The 16,471-nt window shown below is 41.1% G+C and overlaps 1 protein-coding gene across 1 annotated transcript; it reads right to left on the bottom strand.

Annotated features, from left to right (window-relative positions):
* Positions 1-639: 639 nt before the first annotated feature.
* LOC110774859 (uncharacterized) lies at positions 640-3,184 on the bottom strand. Its single transcript, XM_056835858.1, has 5 exons — positions 2,325-3,184; positions 1,571-2,235; positions 1,290-1,435; positions 953-1,172; positions 640-890 (listed from the first exon to the last, which is right to left on the bottom strand). Exons 1-5 carry the CDS (start codon positions 3,182-3,184, stop codon positions 640-642), a joined length of 2,142 nt encoding a protein of 713 aa, XP_056691836.1.
* Positions 3,185-16,471: the final 13,287 nt, after the last annotated feature.

Genomic DNA, 16,471 nt, shown 5'->3' with positions numbered 1-16,471 from the left:
GGCCCCTGAGCGAAGGCGTCTAAGAACATAAGGATTGGAAAGGGTAGACATCGTAGAACTTTATGATTTGGATTGGTTGACTCAATTCTTTTCCTTCGTTTACTTGGGTAAATTCCGCACTTTGGGAGGTACGGGTTAAGTATTTCATGGCTCGCTCTTTTCGCTCTCCCTTTTCTCTCTCTTTTTAAGTATTTCATGGCTCGCTCTTTTCGCTCTCCCTTTTCTCTTTCTATTTTTTTCCTTTTTGCTTGGGATTTCTCCCCAACATAAATCCTTCAATTTTTTTTTTATTTGGGCTAAAAGGTAGATGGTTGTGGTCTTTGAGTCACGAGGCGAGACTGAGTGAGCCTCGTTTGGTAGGCCTATAGTGGACCTTTAATTTTAGCGGCCCTAGGGTGGACCTTTAATTTTAGCAGGCCTAGGGTGGACCTTTAAATTGTCTTACTTTGCAAGCGTATTTAGTCGTTTCTTAAAATGTGCAAATAGCGTAGATTCAAAATGTTTTTTTTGGCAAATAATAATGAGCTTTATTTACCAAGTAATCAGAGTGTTAACAAACTCTGAAAACACCAACTGTCCAACAGACACAACCAAACACCTAGCTAACCAACACAAGCTAGCTAATGCACACAGAGGCTACTACTGACATCTACACTCAACATTAAACATAATGTTGCTAACAACAGTCTTAACTGGATCAACATGATCCCTAAAGACCTTAGCATTTCTTTGCAACCAAATACAGTAAACAGACTCAATGAAAGCTATACTATACTTGCAAGCTTGCTTCTGTGTGCTTCTGCTTTTCTTCACTGCAATCTGAACTTCCTCATGCCAAGGCAACACAGTTCTATTCACACCTAAAAAAGCAGAACCTGCTTCCAAATCTCCTGAGAATAGGAGCAAGAGAAGAAAAGGTGCTCCAAGTTTTCATTTTCCACCTGACACAGACCACAAATACCATCAATATTCAGCTGCCATCTTATCAATCTGTCTTTAGTAGCAAGTCTGTTCTGCACTGCTAGCCACATAATGAAGGTGCTCTTTGGACTAGCATGGCTATTACAAATCAATCTCTTCCATCCCACCTGAGCTCCAACTGGATGAAGAAACTTGTACATTTTCTGAATTCTGAATTTACCAGCTTGCACAAACTGATCCACTCCATTTGCCTGCAAAAATACTTCTCTATTATGCCAAATTTTCCTTAATGAGCAAGTTAAACCATTAGGAATTGGCATAGTCCAGAAGTCTCTATGCTGAATGTATTAAGCATGAATCCACCTCACCCAAAGCCTATCCTGCTTCAAAGCGAAAGCCCAACAGTGCTTCAAAACAGCTGCTTTATTCCACACAGTTAGATCCTTAAGATTCCACCCTCCACAACTCTTAGGGAAACACAATTTCTCCCAAGAGATAGAAGCTTTCCTAGAATCTGCATCAGCACCAGTCCACAAGAAACATCTATAAATTCTCTGAATCTCCTTCATCACCTTTTTAGGCATAACAAAGATCTGACACTAGTAGAGCTGGATACCAAAAAGAACATATTTCACCAGTTGCAGCCTACCTGCATAGGAAAGGAACTTAGAAGTCCAGCTCTTGATTCTAGCAACAGTTCTATCAATGAGAGGCTTGCAGTCTGTGAAGGAGAGCTTCCTAGTTGTAAGAGGGACACCCAAGTATCTGAAAGGGAAAGATCCCTTAGGAACCCCAATTGAGCTAACAATACTGGAAGCAACATGATCAGAAACACCTGCCAAATAAACTTCACTTTTGTGCAAATTAGCTTCCAAACCAGAAGCCAAAGAAAACTTGGTAAAAGCATCAAAAAGAGCTTTCACAGCACTCTCATCAGCTCTGGAGAACATCAACAAATCATCAGCAAACATCATATGGGTGAGATCCAACTTTTTGCATCTAGGGTGATAAGAGAAGTTAGTATCTTCAGCAAGAGCAGCAAGACACCTTGACAGATATTCCATACCCAAAGCAAACAAATAAGGTGAAATGGGATCACCTTGTCTCAACCCTTTCTTTGCAGGAATTGGTTTAGTGGGACAACCATTTATCAGAATGGAATAAGAAACAGAATAGAGGCACTGCATCACCCAATTCACAAACTTCATAGGGAATCCTAGTTCTGACAGCATGGTTTTCAAGAAAGGCCACTCTAAAGAATCATAGGATTTTTTCAGATCCACCTTGATCATACACCTAGGAGAAACATGTTTTCTAGAATAACAATTCACAAACTCACAAGCCAGCAAAATATTATCAGAAATGGATCTACCAGGGATGAAACCAGATTGAGAACAATTTACAACTGTACCAATAACACCTTGCATTCTAGCTGTAGAATTTTGGAGATAATTTTGTAAACAACAGAGCAGCAAGCAATTGGCCTAAAATCCTTCACACAAGAGGCATTCTGAATCTTAGGAACCAAAGTAACTGAAGTGTTGTTCACTTGCTTTAACATCACCCCAGTCCTAAAAAACTCTCTTACTGCTTCATAAACATCAGCTTTCACAATCTCCCAAGCTTTAAGAAAGAACAAACTATTGAAACCATCAAGCCCAGGGGCTTTATTGATATCAATACCTTTGATAGCTGCATCAATTTCTGCATCAGTAGCAGAAAGCTGCTTACCATTCCTAACCACTCCAACATCCACACCCATCAATGAGCTAGCTGCAGTACCAATCAACTTCTTATAGAAAGAGCTAACTTCTTCTTGAATTTCCCGAGTAGTGCTAAGCTTCTTCAAAGAATCATCATACAAAATATCAATGCTATTCCTAGCTATCCTCTCCTTCATTGCACTGAAAAAGAACTTAGAGTTAGAATCTCCTACTTGCAACCACTGAATTCTTGCTTTCTGTCTATATGCACTTTCCTGAATATGCAAAAACTTCTTAAGAGTCTCACTACAATCCCTCTCACTTTGTTGCACATTGCTATCAGTAGGGCAAGAAGTTAACTGAATCTGAATTTGACCCAAATCAGCCCTTAACCCCTCAATTCTCTCATCAAGCTTAGCAAAATCTTTATGATGTAGCTCCTTCAATCCTTGCTTTACTGCTTTCAGCTTAGTCCACACCTTGAACATGGCTCCACCCCTTGTACAGGACACATCCCATCCCTTTTTAACTACATCTAGAAACAGAACATGATCAGCCATATAGTTAAAAAATTTAAAGGGTCTACTCCCCCCTCCCATATGAATATTACAAGACATAACCAGAGGTGAGTGATCAGATATTCATGGAGGCAAATAATCCACCACAGCATCAACAAACTCAGAATGCCACAATGCATTAGCAATGGCCCTATCTATTTTGGAACAGATTCTTAAGTTACCTTGCCCCTTATTGCTCCAAGAATAGTAACTCCCACAACTCTTAAGCTCAGCCAACCCTGCAGCATCCATACAGCTATCAAAATCCTTAGTTTCCCCTTCTATAACTGCATTGCCATTTACCCTATCAGCAGCTAATAAAACTGCATTGAAATCCCCCATGACAAGCCAAGGACAATTAACAGTGCTACTGAAATTAGTGATATCTCTCCACATTGGTCTTCTAGTATCAACAGAGTGCAAACCATACACAGCTGAAAAGAAAGCATCAAATAAGCCATTCTTAGTAGCAACATGACAGTGAACACAAAATTCAGTTTTTTGGATAAGCTGAACTGACACCAAAGCATGCTTCCAACCAATCCATATCCTTCCCCTAGGAGAGTGCTCATAATTCATAATCCACTGCCACCCAACCCCTATTTTCTTCTGAATTTTACAACTATTCTTCTCCTGAACTTTAGTCTCTAATAAAGCTACAACACTAATGTTATTACTAGCTAAAAACTTCTTTATTTCAACTACTTTAATGGGATCATTCAATCCCCTCACATTCCAGGTACTAATGTTCATGGTGGATCAATTGGGAATTCCACTCCCTCACTACCAGCAACCAATTCCTCCCCATTCAAATGGACTTCAGCAAGCCCCACAGTCTGAGCTGGAGTTCTAATATCTCTTCTTCTCCTTGAAACAACTCTTCACCCTTCATCAGGCACTAGAGCAATTGGAGTAAAAGGCTTATCATAAACAGATAACTCTCCATTCTCCCCATCATCCTCTTGTACAGCATCATTAGCAGTCAACTCATCAGTAATTTGTGGTTCAACATTTGGTTGCACTGCTTTAGGTTTCCACACCTTCACAACCTTCTTTCTCTGAACATCAGCTGGCCTAAATCTTGTGGTATTGACTCTTGTCTGAGTACAGTCATGCCCCACAATCTTACACTTCTGGCAATAAGGTGGTAGCCATTCAAACTCAACCACCTGTTTAACAATGTTACCCATAGGGTCCTGAATCTGCACAGATTTAGGCAAGTCACCAGTTACATCCACCTCAATGAGAATTCGAGCAAATGAAATTCTTTGCTGTTTAGAAGTACATTCATCAGCATATAGAGGATCTCCAAGCAAACTCCCTATTTTTCTCAATGAATCACCCCCCCAACAGCTCAGTGGTAAGTTAGGCAACCTAACCCACACTGGAACTACCCTCAATATTTCCTCGTGCAAATTAAAACTTGCTGTCCAAGGTTTAACAATCATAGGTTTGCCAAAGAACATATGAGGACCAGCCACCAGAACTGATTCCTTATCCTTCTTTGACTGGAATCTGATTACAAAATAGCCCTCATCATGGAGGAAAATCTGAGGTTTACCCACTTGGTGCCATTCTTTTGCAATGAATCTAAAAATAGCCCCAATCGAAGGTTTTTCCCCAACTACATACATGACAACTGCATTTCCCCATAGATCATTCATTTTTTGTATCTCATGCTTATCAAGTACAGCTATGGGTTTACCATCACAGACTGTGGGAGCAATAAAATTCAACGCAAAACCTTTAGAAGGGAGTGAACTACCTTTGAATAGCCTCACCCATGGTTTTGGTTCCATATCCAATCGTCGTTGAGCTGGTTGCGCACCATTCATCTCACACTCTGTTTCTGTACGGACATCCTCTGTTTTCTGGGCTGGATCTACACCTGGGTTCTCCTTCATCACACTCTGATGGTGCATCTCCTTGAGTGCAGCATTAACACTTCTCACCAGGAGGTCCACCCTATCCTTTCCCACCACCATTCGATGACTATCTTCGTAAAACTCTTCCAGAGCTTCAACCAGCGATGGCGGTCGATTTACTGACCGCGACCAACCAGCCGAGTCTTGGTAAGCTTGAGAGTTGTCTAGACGTTCCATCGATGGCAGCACATGGTTAGAATGAGGCAGCGTAACTGGTGTCACCAGACCCGCACTAACCCGAGGTTCATTAGGAATGGGTATTTGTTTTCTGAGTTGGTTCTGGTTCTTAGGCCTCGAAACTTCTTGATGAAGAAGAGAAGAGGCTTCCTCATTCACTTGAGCAATCTCAAGCTTCTGCGTTTTCTTCTTCCTCGCCATTTTCAAGATTGGCGCACGTTAGTAAGTGAACCTTAACTTACACCACACCATGAGAGAGAAGAGAGAAGAAGATGCTAGATTCAAAATGTTGCTTCTACCTTATTGAAATTTAAGGAAAGAATTACATCGAAAAATATTTTTTTTTGCTTCTTTTCAGATTCCAGTTTCTGGGATTTAATTGGAAGTTGTGATTTAGACTCGAACTTTCATTAATCTTTCTGATTATAACCCGTGTATGAATACAAGGAGGTGGCCTAGACTCAAAATAATGACGTGGCGTAAGCCTATAATACTTGACCAAGCAACTTTCAGACTTAGGCTAATTGGACCATAACTTTCGTTGGTTGACACTTTAGATTTTAACCCTTGGGTGTTCATTTGTCATGCGCCATTTGCTTAATGTTGGCAAGGTAGTTAGTTGGGGAGATCGAATTTTTATTTTTGCAAGACTAGAATCATTAGTGCGGCTTCCCTCTTAGTGTGTATTGCTTTACCCCAATGGTACCCTTATGGCATGCCGATTTGGGTATTTTCGTGGTTGGTCATGTTGCATTCATGGAAAATCTTTTAGTCTGTACTTAGGAGTATTTAAAGGAGCGAGTGGCTCGAGAGGACTATGATAGTCGTGACCCAATGTGATCATAAGCCTTGAGGCCATTAATTTTTGCTAATGGTATTGACACCTTAGGCTCACTTTAGGGGGTTGTGCGACTATGGGGGAACGATTTTCAGAATGTGACTGTTTCCATTTTGCAAATACTATAATATATTATTTTTATTGGTGAGAGAGAGTATTGAGTGCTTATTGATTTAAATGTTAGGAAGGGAGACTAAATATGGTTTAACCTTTTAACTTGCAGAACGACACCAAGCATTAGGACCGATTCTATGGATAAGACAACTAAGATTTAGGATTTAGATTGTACTTTGGCATAGCCTAGTCTAGACTCGGATTTATTTTTTATTCGAACATTATATTTCCTTGAAGACTCTATTTGAACATTATTTTTTTGAATACTTTGCCCATGTGACATTCAAGGACATTTAATTAGCACGCTCGGTTTTGGTGCCGAACATTGTCGTCATAGGAGGCCTAATGACGACACAAAGAGTTGTTTATTTTATAAGTCGTTTTTAGAATTGAGTGCCTTTTCATACGCCCTCGCGGCAATTTTCACGAAAAGTTTTTTTGCTACGTATTTTTTACGCGCGGGCACCGAGGCTGCTGTGCTTGACCAAAAGGCCAGGCATCAACTTCAGCGCCCAGCGGGGGCGTGAGAATTATTGGCGCCCAGCTAGGGGCGCTGAAAATGCGTCCCTGACTGGTACTCGTTTTCTGTTCGCGTATATTCTTTTGTTTATGCGACTTAATTTTGCGTGCTTGCCTAATAACGTCCTTTGCGCGTTGTGCAGCGTTGTGGGATTCGTTACGGGCCCTCCTGAGCGTCGCTTATTTTTGTGGCGACCGTTCGGGGTTGCGGAACACGTATCTTGGTATAACTCTTTGGCCAATTGGTTTACGAATGTTCGGGCAATTTTTAAGGTCGCTGGTTTTCTAATATTGTTTGTCACACACAATCATACATTTCGCTACACATAACTAACATTACATCATGAGGCAATAATAATATGTCATGTAGTTTAAGATAGGCTTCTATGGGTAGTATTTGCGCCTGGCTTGGTACCGCTTCTATCGCAGATCCAACACATGCCCCGGTCGAGGTAGTGCCTTCAACAGACGAATTTCGCCCAAGAGGCCAATCACGATGTAAGCCAAGGGGGCATGCACCAATGAGAGGGACCTAATGGGCGAGCGATTGGGTTTGGGACGGGTGTACTACTAGCGAAAGTGCCGAGTGGACAACATTCGAAGCGTATGCACCCCCCGGTTGGCGATGGGTATCCTTAGTCCCAACTCCCGAGATGAAACATCCAAGGGAGCCAAGATTCGTTATGCGGTTCTGCCCGTTCACATTAATATGCTGATTTTCAGGTCATCCCAACTTGATGGGGAAATAAACGCGGGGTAGGATCGTTTCACCCTTCGGCTATTTTGATTACCTACAAGCACGAGTATTTCCTTCACTATCCCCAGCGAAGTCGCCACTGTGAGGGGGTCGAAAAAGCACGAGGCTAATGCGTGACCTCGTCCCTCGTGGGTGTGACGTTTCTTTTTGTCAAATCAAGTGTAATTGGATTTCCTGTGAGTTTACACCCAATTGACTAGTAATATAGGAGTCGCCATTCAGTTTTTAACGACAATGAGAAAAACTGACAAAACCCGGTTATCGTGACATAAAGGGAGTGCAATTATGTTTGACCACGACGGCCATAGGTTCCCTTATGATCCCTGGTGTGGGGATCTCTCAACATACATCCGCAAGGTAGAGATTGAGGGTTCGGGGGACTGTAACTACCGAGAGGAGTACTCGCTCTTCGATAACTCCAGAGGCAGGATATCCTTACTAGCTCAGCATAAATAATTGAAGGGACATGCGTTAACTATTAAACTAATCTGAGTTGATTTTAGCAATATGTAACATATAATACTAGATCGATCGCGATTATCTGATTTGGATTGTTTTAAGGGACCTAGCATGATAATCCAATTTCCCAACATATTATCTTTATTAGGCATGATAGAACAATCAGATTTAATTAGTTTAACAGTTCATAAAAGGGCGAGGAAAGCAATTAAACCATGGAAAATGGACACATTACGACGCACCCTTGAGAGGTGCGTCACGGTTCTCAGAAAACTAACCACTTTAAGTTTGCTATTTCTCCTTTTATTTAACGAATCTCAAATTACAGGACAGGATATGTTCTGTTCGATTTTCGGATCGATTGCAACAGAACGCGTGATCAGTTTTGCAGCGTGAGGCTTAGGCTTAGGGGTTTAGAGTCAATACTCAGAATAATAATTGTGTGTTGTGTTCTTTTCACGTCGAACTTGGGGCTATATTTATAGAAAAGAGTTCGTGGAAAGATAGAATTGTAGAACTCTAATCCACGAGGAATTAGAAAAGAATATGTCCCAGGTATTTTCAGCGCCCAGGGCTGGGCGTCAAAGATTTCGGCGCCCAGCTCTGGGCGTTGAAAACAGGATCCATGCAATTTCAACGCCCAGGGCTGGGCGTTGAAATTGATGTTTGGGCCGTTTCTTTGTCAGATTCTGACTCTTAGAATCTGGAGTGTATGAGACTTAATCGAGTCTTTTAGTGCGTATTAATTTTATGACGGGATGCGTCTGGGCCCGTTACGAACTCTAGGCTCGTTAGGATTTTAATTTAATACGTAACTCTTATTTTCGAATCGTATTAGGAATAGGATTCTCTCGCAACTTCTATCTCATTTAGAATTTATGTTGGAGTGCAACACCTAATTCTGACAGGTTTCTATCTTTTATGACTTGCCACTTTTAACAACTACCCATTACGACAATTACTATTTTTAGCAGGTTTCCATAAATAGCAGGTTTTGGGTGAAATGAAAAGGGTGATTGAGATTCGTTATTTTATAGGAGATGCGTTGTCAAGTGGAGTTTTATGTTCTCATCATCGAACCTTCCCTTTCGGGAATGGGGATAAAAGTAGGTGTCTACACTACCACATATGGGCAATCTCCGCTCGTACAATTCAGCCCGAGCTGCCAGAGGGCAAAATGGTGAGAATGCTCCTCTTAGGGCTCAACACTTCATGCAAGGGCATTTCCTTACAGCACATGGAATCAAGTCTAGGACCAAGTCCTGAAAGTCTGTGCATGCAGCCCCGTCTTCGATGATTATGACGATTATGACACAGATGTCTGGGAATACCCTGAGAACTATCTTTACGATTAGTGTCTTTGTCCAGGTCTAGAGTCTGTCTTTCAATTTCCGAGTTTAGCAATGAGTCTAAGTGTCTAGAACTAGAGTCTTGCATCAATCAAGAGCCTCTAAAGGCCGAGCGTCAAGTCAAAACAGTCGATGTAATGATTGCTGATTTCAATAACACTTCAATTTCTACTTACTCTTCGAGTCCTAATTCAAAACAAAATCCTAGTCCAAACAACTTTGCTTTACAAGAAACTGACTTTGAATTTCTAAAAGCTATCGAAAATCATGAAAACAGGACGCCCATAATTGAGGAAACAGAAAAAATCAACCTTTCTAACAACGGTGAGTCAAAACTAGTTCAGATTGGTTTAACTCTTTCTCAAGCAGAGCGGGACGATCTTATCAAGCTACTTTCAGAGTATGTAGACGTCTTCGCATGGTCCTATCATGATATGCCAGGGGTTGATCCAAGCATCGGTCAGCATACAATTCCCCTTATTCCAGGTTCAAAACCCATCAAGCAGAAACTCCGTCGCATGAAACCGGATGTTTCCCTCAAAATTCAAGAAGAGGTCTCCAAGCAGCTACTAGTCGGGTTTATTCGAGAAGCAAAATATCCAGAATGGATCGCAAATGTCTTCCCAGTTCCAAAGAAAGATGGCAAAGTACGAATGTGTGTGGACTACATGGATCTTAACAGGGCCAGCCCTAAAGACGGTTTTCCATTGCCTCACATCGACATCTTGGTCGACAACACCGCAAATCACGCCTTACTCTCTTTTATGGACGGGTATGCAGGCTACAATCAGATTCCCATGGAAGAGAAAGACATGGAGAAGACAACCTTCATCACTCAGTGGGGTACATATTGCTATACAGTTATGCCGTTCGGACTAAAGAAGGCAGGAGCAACTTATCAAAGAACAGCCACAACCATCATGAGCGATATGATTCACCGGGAAATTGAGGTATATGTCGACAACATGATTGTCAAATCCAAAGAACGGCACGAGCATACCTCGGTACTTCGAAAGTTTTTCAACAGGCTCAGACAATACAACATGAGGCTCAATCCTCAAAAATGCGCATTCGGGGTGACGTCAGGCAAGTTACTCGGATATGTTATCAGCTCTCGAGGCATAGAGGCTGACCCTTCAAAAATCAAAGCAATTCTCGAGATGCAACCACTAACGAATGAAAAGGAAATTCGGGGTTTTCTTGGCAGACTACAATATATCAGCAGGTTCATTTCAAGACTCACAATGATCTGTGAACCAGTATTTCGAAAGCTCCGAAAAAGCGAGCCCAAGGTGTGGGATGACGAATATCAGCATGTATTCGAAACAATCAAGAGCTACCTTTCCAACCCACCAGTACTAAAGCCAGCCATGCCAGGGATTCCCTTCAGGCTCTACCTCACAACTATCGATTCAGCAGTAGGGGCTATGCTTGCCCAGGAAATTGAAGGCAAGGAGAACGCCGTATACTACATAAGCAAAAAGATGATCGAGTACGAGACCAAATACACTCAGCTCGAGAAACTCAGCATCGCCTTGGTTTGGGCCACAAAGAAACTACGGCACTACATGCTCTCCCATACAATACATGTGATCAACAAAGCGGATCCTCTCAAGTATCTATTCGAAAAACCAGCACTCGACGGGCGGTTGTCCAGATGGTTGGTCATGCTAGCAGAATTCGACCTCAAATACATTCCACATAAGTCTATCAAGGGTTCAGCAGTCTCAGATTTCCTAGCCTACTGTCCTGTCGAGGCAGAAGAGGAAGATTACGACTTACCCAATGAGAAAATCCTAATGATCAGTGATGACAGTTGGTCAATGCATTTTGACGGTGCTTCCAACCAGAACGGATGTGGTGTTGGGGTAATCCTAGTAGCTCCAGACGGCACACACATTCCGATATCAGCAAAACTACAATTCAACGTCACAAACCATGCGGCAGAATATGAAGCATGCATCATGGGCCTAGAAGTCGCCTTATCACTGGGCGTCCAGAAACTTCGAGTGTACGGGGATTCCTCCCTAATCATCAATCAAATTTCCGGCAAACGGAAAGTAAGAAGCGAGAGCTTAGCTCCATACCAGTCTTATCTCGAACAGCTGTCTGAACAAATAGAAGAGCTTCGCTATACATACCTCCCGAGAGAGGAGAATCAATTCGCCGATGCACTAGCAAAACTGGCTTCAATGATCAACATTCCAAGCAGCATGGCTGAAATGCCACTTACAATTGAAACACGTCAAGAAGCAGCATATGTCCATGCTATTGACAACGTCGAGCAAGACGAAGATGAGCCTTGGTTTACAGACATTCAAAGGTATCTACAAAATTCAGAGTATCCCCCGCACTTTTCAAGCAAAAATCAAAGGGCTCTACGACTACAATCAGCCAACTTCGTCATAGAAGGCGGAATTCTGTACAAAAGGTCCCTTGGAGGTCCTAACCTCCGATGTATTGACAAGCACGAAGCTCAAAGAGTCATGGACGACATACATGCTGGAGTCTGTGGCACCCACATGAATGGGAAAATGCTAGCCCTCAATGAAGGAAATAATGCCCTTGGTCCAAGTATGCATTCTATTTTAAGTCTAATAAATGCGGTTCAGTATTAATTAACAAGTTAATAATTCAGTGAGATCAAGTGAGCTGAATGCTTAGCTAGAGGCCGCTTCAGTTCAAGTGGAATTAATGATATTAATCCACAGCTTACTCTTGACTGAACCCGTAGGGTCACACAAATAGTACGTAAACGGATCAAGTATTTAATGGCATTAAATACTCCATCTATGGATATTCGGAATCGACGGATCATGGTTTCAGTGGGAGCTGAGATCGTCACAGGCAAGAAATGAATACTCCGGAAACGATGATATTGCCGGAAACGGAAATATGGATCGTATCGGAAATATAAATATTATCCAAGTCGTAGATGTTGCCGGAAACGGAAACATGGTACGTATCGGGAAATATTATCGGAAATGGAAATATTGCCGGAATCGGAAATATTGCCGGAAACGGAAATATTGTCAGAATCGGAAATATTATCGGAATCGGAAAATAATTCCGGAAACGGAAATATTAAATATTTGTTCGAAACGGAAATTAATTCCGGAATCGAAAATATTAAATATTGTTCGTATCGGAAATATATTCCGGAATCGGGAATTTAATCGGAAGCGTATCGTACGAATAAGCATCGGACGAGGCCTACCGGACGAGGGCCCAGCACGAAGCCAGGCCATCGCCCAGCAAGCCAAGCGCGCCACACGAACAGCCAAGGCCACGCCAGGCCCAGCGCAAGGCCAGGCCCAGCAGGCCGTGGCAGCGCGCACAGCGCGCGCAGCGCGCGCAGCTACGAGCAGTGGGCTGCGAGCATTGCTGCAGCTCGCGTGGGCTTGTAGCTCGCGTGGGCCGTGCGGCCGTGTGGGCTGTGCGCGGGCATGGCCTGCACGCTTGCGGGTCATGCTCGCGTAAGTGTTTGTGTTCGCATACGAAACCTAAAACGTGCAGAATTCGTTTAATGATTAAATTCCTAATTCTATTTGATAAATTAAATAAATAAGAGTTTTATTATAATTCTAATTTAATTAATTCGTATCCTAATAGGATTCCAATTCTCTTTCCATACCCCTATAAATATGTGGCCTGGGTTCACAATTTATAACGAGTTATTCAAGTATTCAAAGTGAGTTTTTGAGAGAAAAATTCAGTCACACATCTTGCTCAAAAGTGCCGAAAATTTATAGTACCTTAGGGGCGATTCTAGTTGGTCAATCTTAAGGCGGATCCGGACGTGCTGTGGACTATCTACGGAGGGACGACACTTGGAGTCCTAAAGACTTGTTCTTGTTCGGTTCGGGCGCAGCTAGGGAAGGCACGCAACAAAGAGTATGCATCTAAACTATGCTAAATGATTATGTGTAAATAATATGTATTCCTGGCTTAATGGTTGTTTCCGCATGATTTATGAATTGTCATATGTATCATAACCTAACAGTGGTATCACGAGCCTCTTATTATTTTCATAATCTAAATTGCATGAACATGGTTAAATATTACAAATTTGCAAGAATTAAAAGGGGTGATTAATTTTCGTAATTGTTAATTAATTGCAAATTGCGTTTATTTAATTATACGTACGCAGTTTTTCGGCAGTTTCTTCGTTACTCATCCAAATCGAGTGATTTTTGTGTCAATTCCGCATGTAAAAGGCATTCTAAAATTTTGACAAAATTAGTATTTTTCTGCCGAACCCAGAATTCTCAAATTCGAAGCCTAACTATGACTTTTCGAAGGTTTTAGTTTTTCGAATGCAAAATTTCGTAAATTTAAGATGTTAAATTAAATATTTGCGATTCTTGTTGATAAATCTTGAATTTTTGATTGACCTACTGTATATGTTTAACAAGTTTGAATGCCTAGCCTTGTTAATTATGCAATCTAATTTGTAATTATGATTAATTAGTTGAAAATTAGAATAATTTAGAATTAATTTGATTTTCATAATTAATTATAATTTAATTAGAAACCTATGATTAAAAACCACCATAAAAATTGTAAATTTATGATAAATTTTAAATTTTTATGACCTAGGCTTGAATCCATGATAATCGGAAATCAATTGAATATTAAATTTTCGATTTTTCGCCCTAATATTATGAAATTAATATAAATTTATTAATTTGTCATTAATTTTAAATATAAATTTTAAATTTTTATGCGATTCGTTCATATAACTTGCACGCACAAAGCAATGGACGCTTCGTGTTACCCTTAAGGGGTGTTGTATAGTGCGGGCATGCGACGACGAGCAAGGGAGCTCGTCGCCCGTGCGGCACGAATGCAATGAGCAAGGGCATGGTGCACGAGCACAAGGCAGCAGCCCTGCCTTGTGTCGTGGGCCACGAGCTATGGACGAATGGGCATGGGCGAAGGCAAGGCACGGCAGTCGCGTGTGGGCAGCAAGCGAGCTGCGCCACAACGCGCACTGCCTCGCGCAAGCGTGCGCAGCGAGCGCAAGCTCGCGTGCCACGAGCTCTGCGCCCAGCGTCGATCGCGCGCAGCGAGCAATTGCTCGCGCACAGCGAGCTATGGCTCGCGCACAGCGAGCGATGACTCGCGTGCATCGAGCGCTGGAGCGCGCGCAGCAAGCGCTGGCGAGCGCGCACAGCGAGCGATGGCTCGCGTGCATCGAGCGCTGGCGCGCGCGCAGCGAGCACCAACTTGTGCGATGGCTTGCGATGGGTAGATGCAGCAGCTATGCGACGAGCGCATGGGCTGCGCGCACATGGCCAGCGATGGCTGTGTGCGTGTGGCCCATGGGCGTGCGATGCGTAGGGTGTTTGCATTACGATTAGATCGTTTTGAATGTTTAATTTGAAATTTTCAGTTTACGTAATTTTAATTAATTTTAAAATTAATAATTTAAATTATTTTCTTGGATTTTAATTTTGAATATTGTAATTATAATAAATTTTATTTATTCTAATTATTTTACTAAAATTAAAATCATGAATTAATTTAAATACGACTGAAATCAAATTAAAATTTTTGGATTCAATTATAAATTTATATGGGCTTTAAATTTTAATTAAATTTGTATGTTTCCGGTTAGACTTGAAATACATTTTTATGTTTAAAATTAGTAAAGCATATGAATTTATTGGTTTAAGGGGGAGCGCTTTTTAGTCATAAACTCTTGATTAGGTCTACGAATCCTTAAGGTTAAAACAACTTGATTAGAATTAATAAGGACTGAATAATTGGTAGATTATTGGTGCCCTTGATTAATTGCTGCAAATGTTTACGTGATGCATAATGTGTTTTACTAACCAGCTATGTGGGCCATTCATGATAATGAATGGGTGAATGGTATATATTGTATATGTACTGTTTTGCAGGTTATGAAGTGACTAGTATGGCCCAAATAGGATAGAAAATATGGTCTGCGTACCATTAATTTGAATGTAATTGGTCTAAAGTACCAAAGTTGTTTTTCAATTCAAATATGGTCTGCGTACCATCAAATAGTTGTAATTAGTTTTAATTATAGCTTATCCTATTTGAAGAAAATGGTGCCTCCCACGGAGATTTTCAGACGGACTTTGAAGTCAAAGCTTCAAGATGAAGTCGGGCCATACTAGATCACATTTATCTTATGCATGCTTTAAGTTATTTATTGCTTTAAATATGTCTTAATTATGCATAAGATTGTGGCTTGATTATGTTGCATGATTAAGGATTTTAGTTCACTTAAAATCTAACCAACATAGTAAGAGCCTTAAGTTCCAAACTTAAAAATTGAGTTAAAAGGTGCCATGCCAAAATATACACTTGCTTGGATATCCTTTACATCAATCTAGTAATAGTTTTCGCTCAGCGAGGTGTTACTTATTGGTCCTAAAGGGGCAAGGTACACAAATAATTGTGAGTACATGTTAGTTTTGGTGAAACTCAACGATATAAGTAAGGAGTCCTTTTATGTCGTGGCAAAATCGATAGGTTTACCTAATAAGTTCTTAGACGTACCTATCAACCAAGAATAGTTTCTAGACTATTAGCAAAAGGCTTTTGCTTACCTAAGATGTTTTAGGATTAAGTCGACAAACTGTGCTTAGTTCTTCAATGATTTTAGGATCTTGGAATCATTTTATTCACACCTGCCGGAACACATAACTTGAATAAAATGCTTAATAAACATTGAATTATGCATGTATGCTAGAATTTAAGTTTATTAAGAGAAACTGTGAATGGTTATTTATTTGTTTATTCTTTTCAATTGTAGTTTTTAATATGGCAAACAACAATCAAAACATCATCATGGGTTCTGAGCTTATGGTCAAGCTGAACCTGGCAAATTTTCTTGAATGGGAAGCTAAGCTAGTTGAAATAGTCAAACTCAATGGACTTGAGTATGTACTATCACATCCCATGCCAAGCTACTATGCCAGAGACATGACCCCTGAGAGATTTTACGCCTGGGATGCGGATCTCAAAAAGGTTATGAGTCTCATGCTGAACAATATCCCTGATGATTGGGCTAGAAGGTTTGTAGCCTATGAACCTTTTACGCTCATCAAGAATCTGAGGGATATCTGTCGTGGAAGCACGGAGGACAGGGACCTGAACGTCCATGAGTTGATTGAA

Source organism: Spinacia oleracea, chromosome 2 (assembly GCF_020520425.1).
Source record: "Spinacia oleracea cultivar Varoflay chromosome 2, BTI_SOV_V1, whole genome shotgun sequence".
NCBI lineage: Eukaryota > Viridiplantae > Streptophyta > Magnoliopsida > Caryophyllales > Amaranthaceae > Spinacia > Spinacia oleracea.
Note: the sequence above shows the minus strand (reverse complement) of the source record. Positions and strands in the feature narration are given on the sequence as shown.

What these genes read in the sequence shown, in the direction of transcription:
- LOC110774859 (XM_056835858.1), bottom strand. Translation starts at nt 3,184, where the DNA reads ATGGCTGATCATGTTCTGTTTCTAGATGTAGTTAAAAAGGGATGGGAT. An exon ending in AAGGTGTTATTGGTACAGTT is followed by an intron (nt 2,236 to 2,324) that starts GTAAATTGTTCT and finishes TTGTTATTCTAG; the next exon opens with AAAACATGTTTCTCCTAGGT. An exon ending in TGAAGCAGGATAGGCTTTGG is followed by an intron (nt 1,173 to 1,289) that starts GTGAGGTGGATT and finishes GTATTTTTGCAG; the next exon opens with GCAAATGGAGTGGATCAGTT.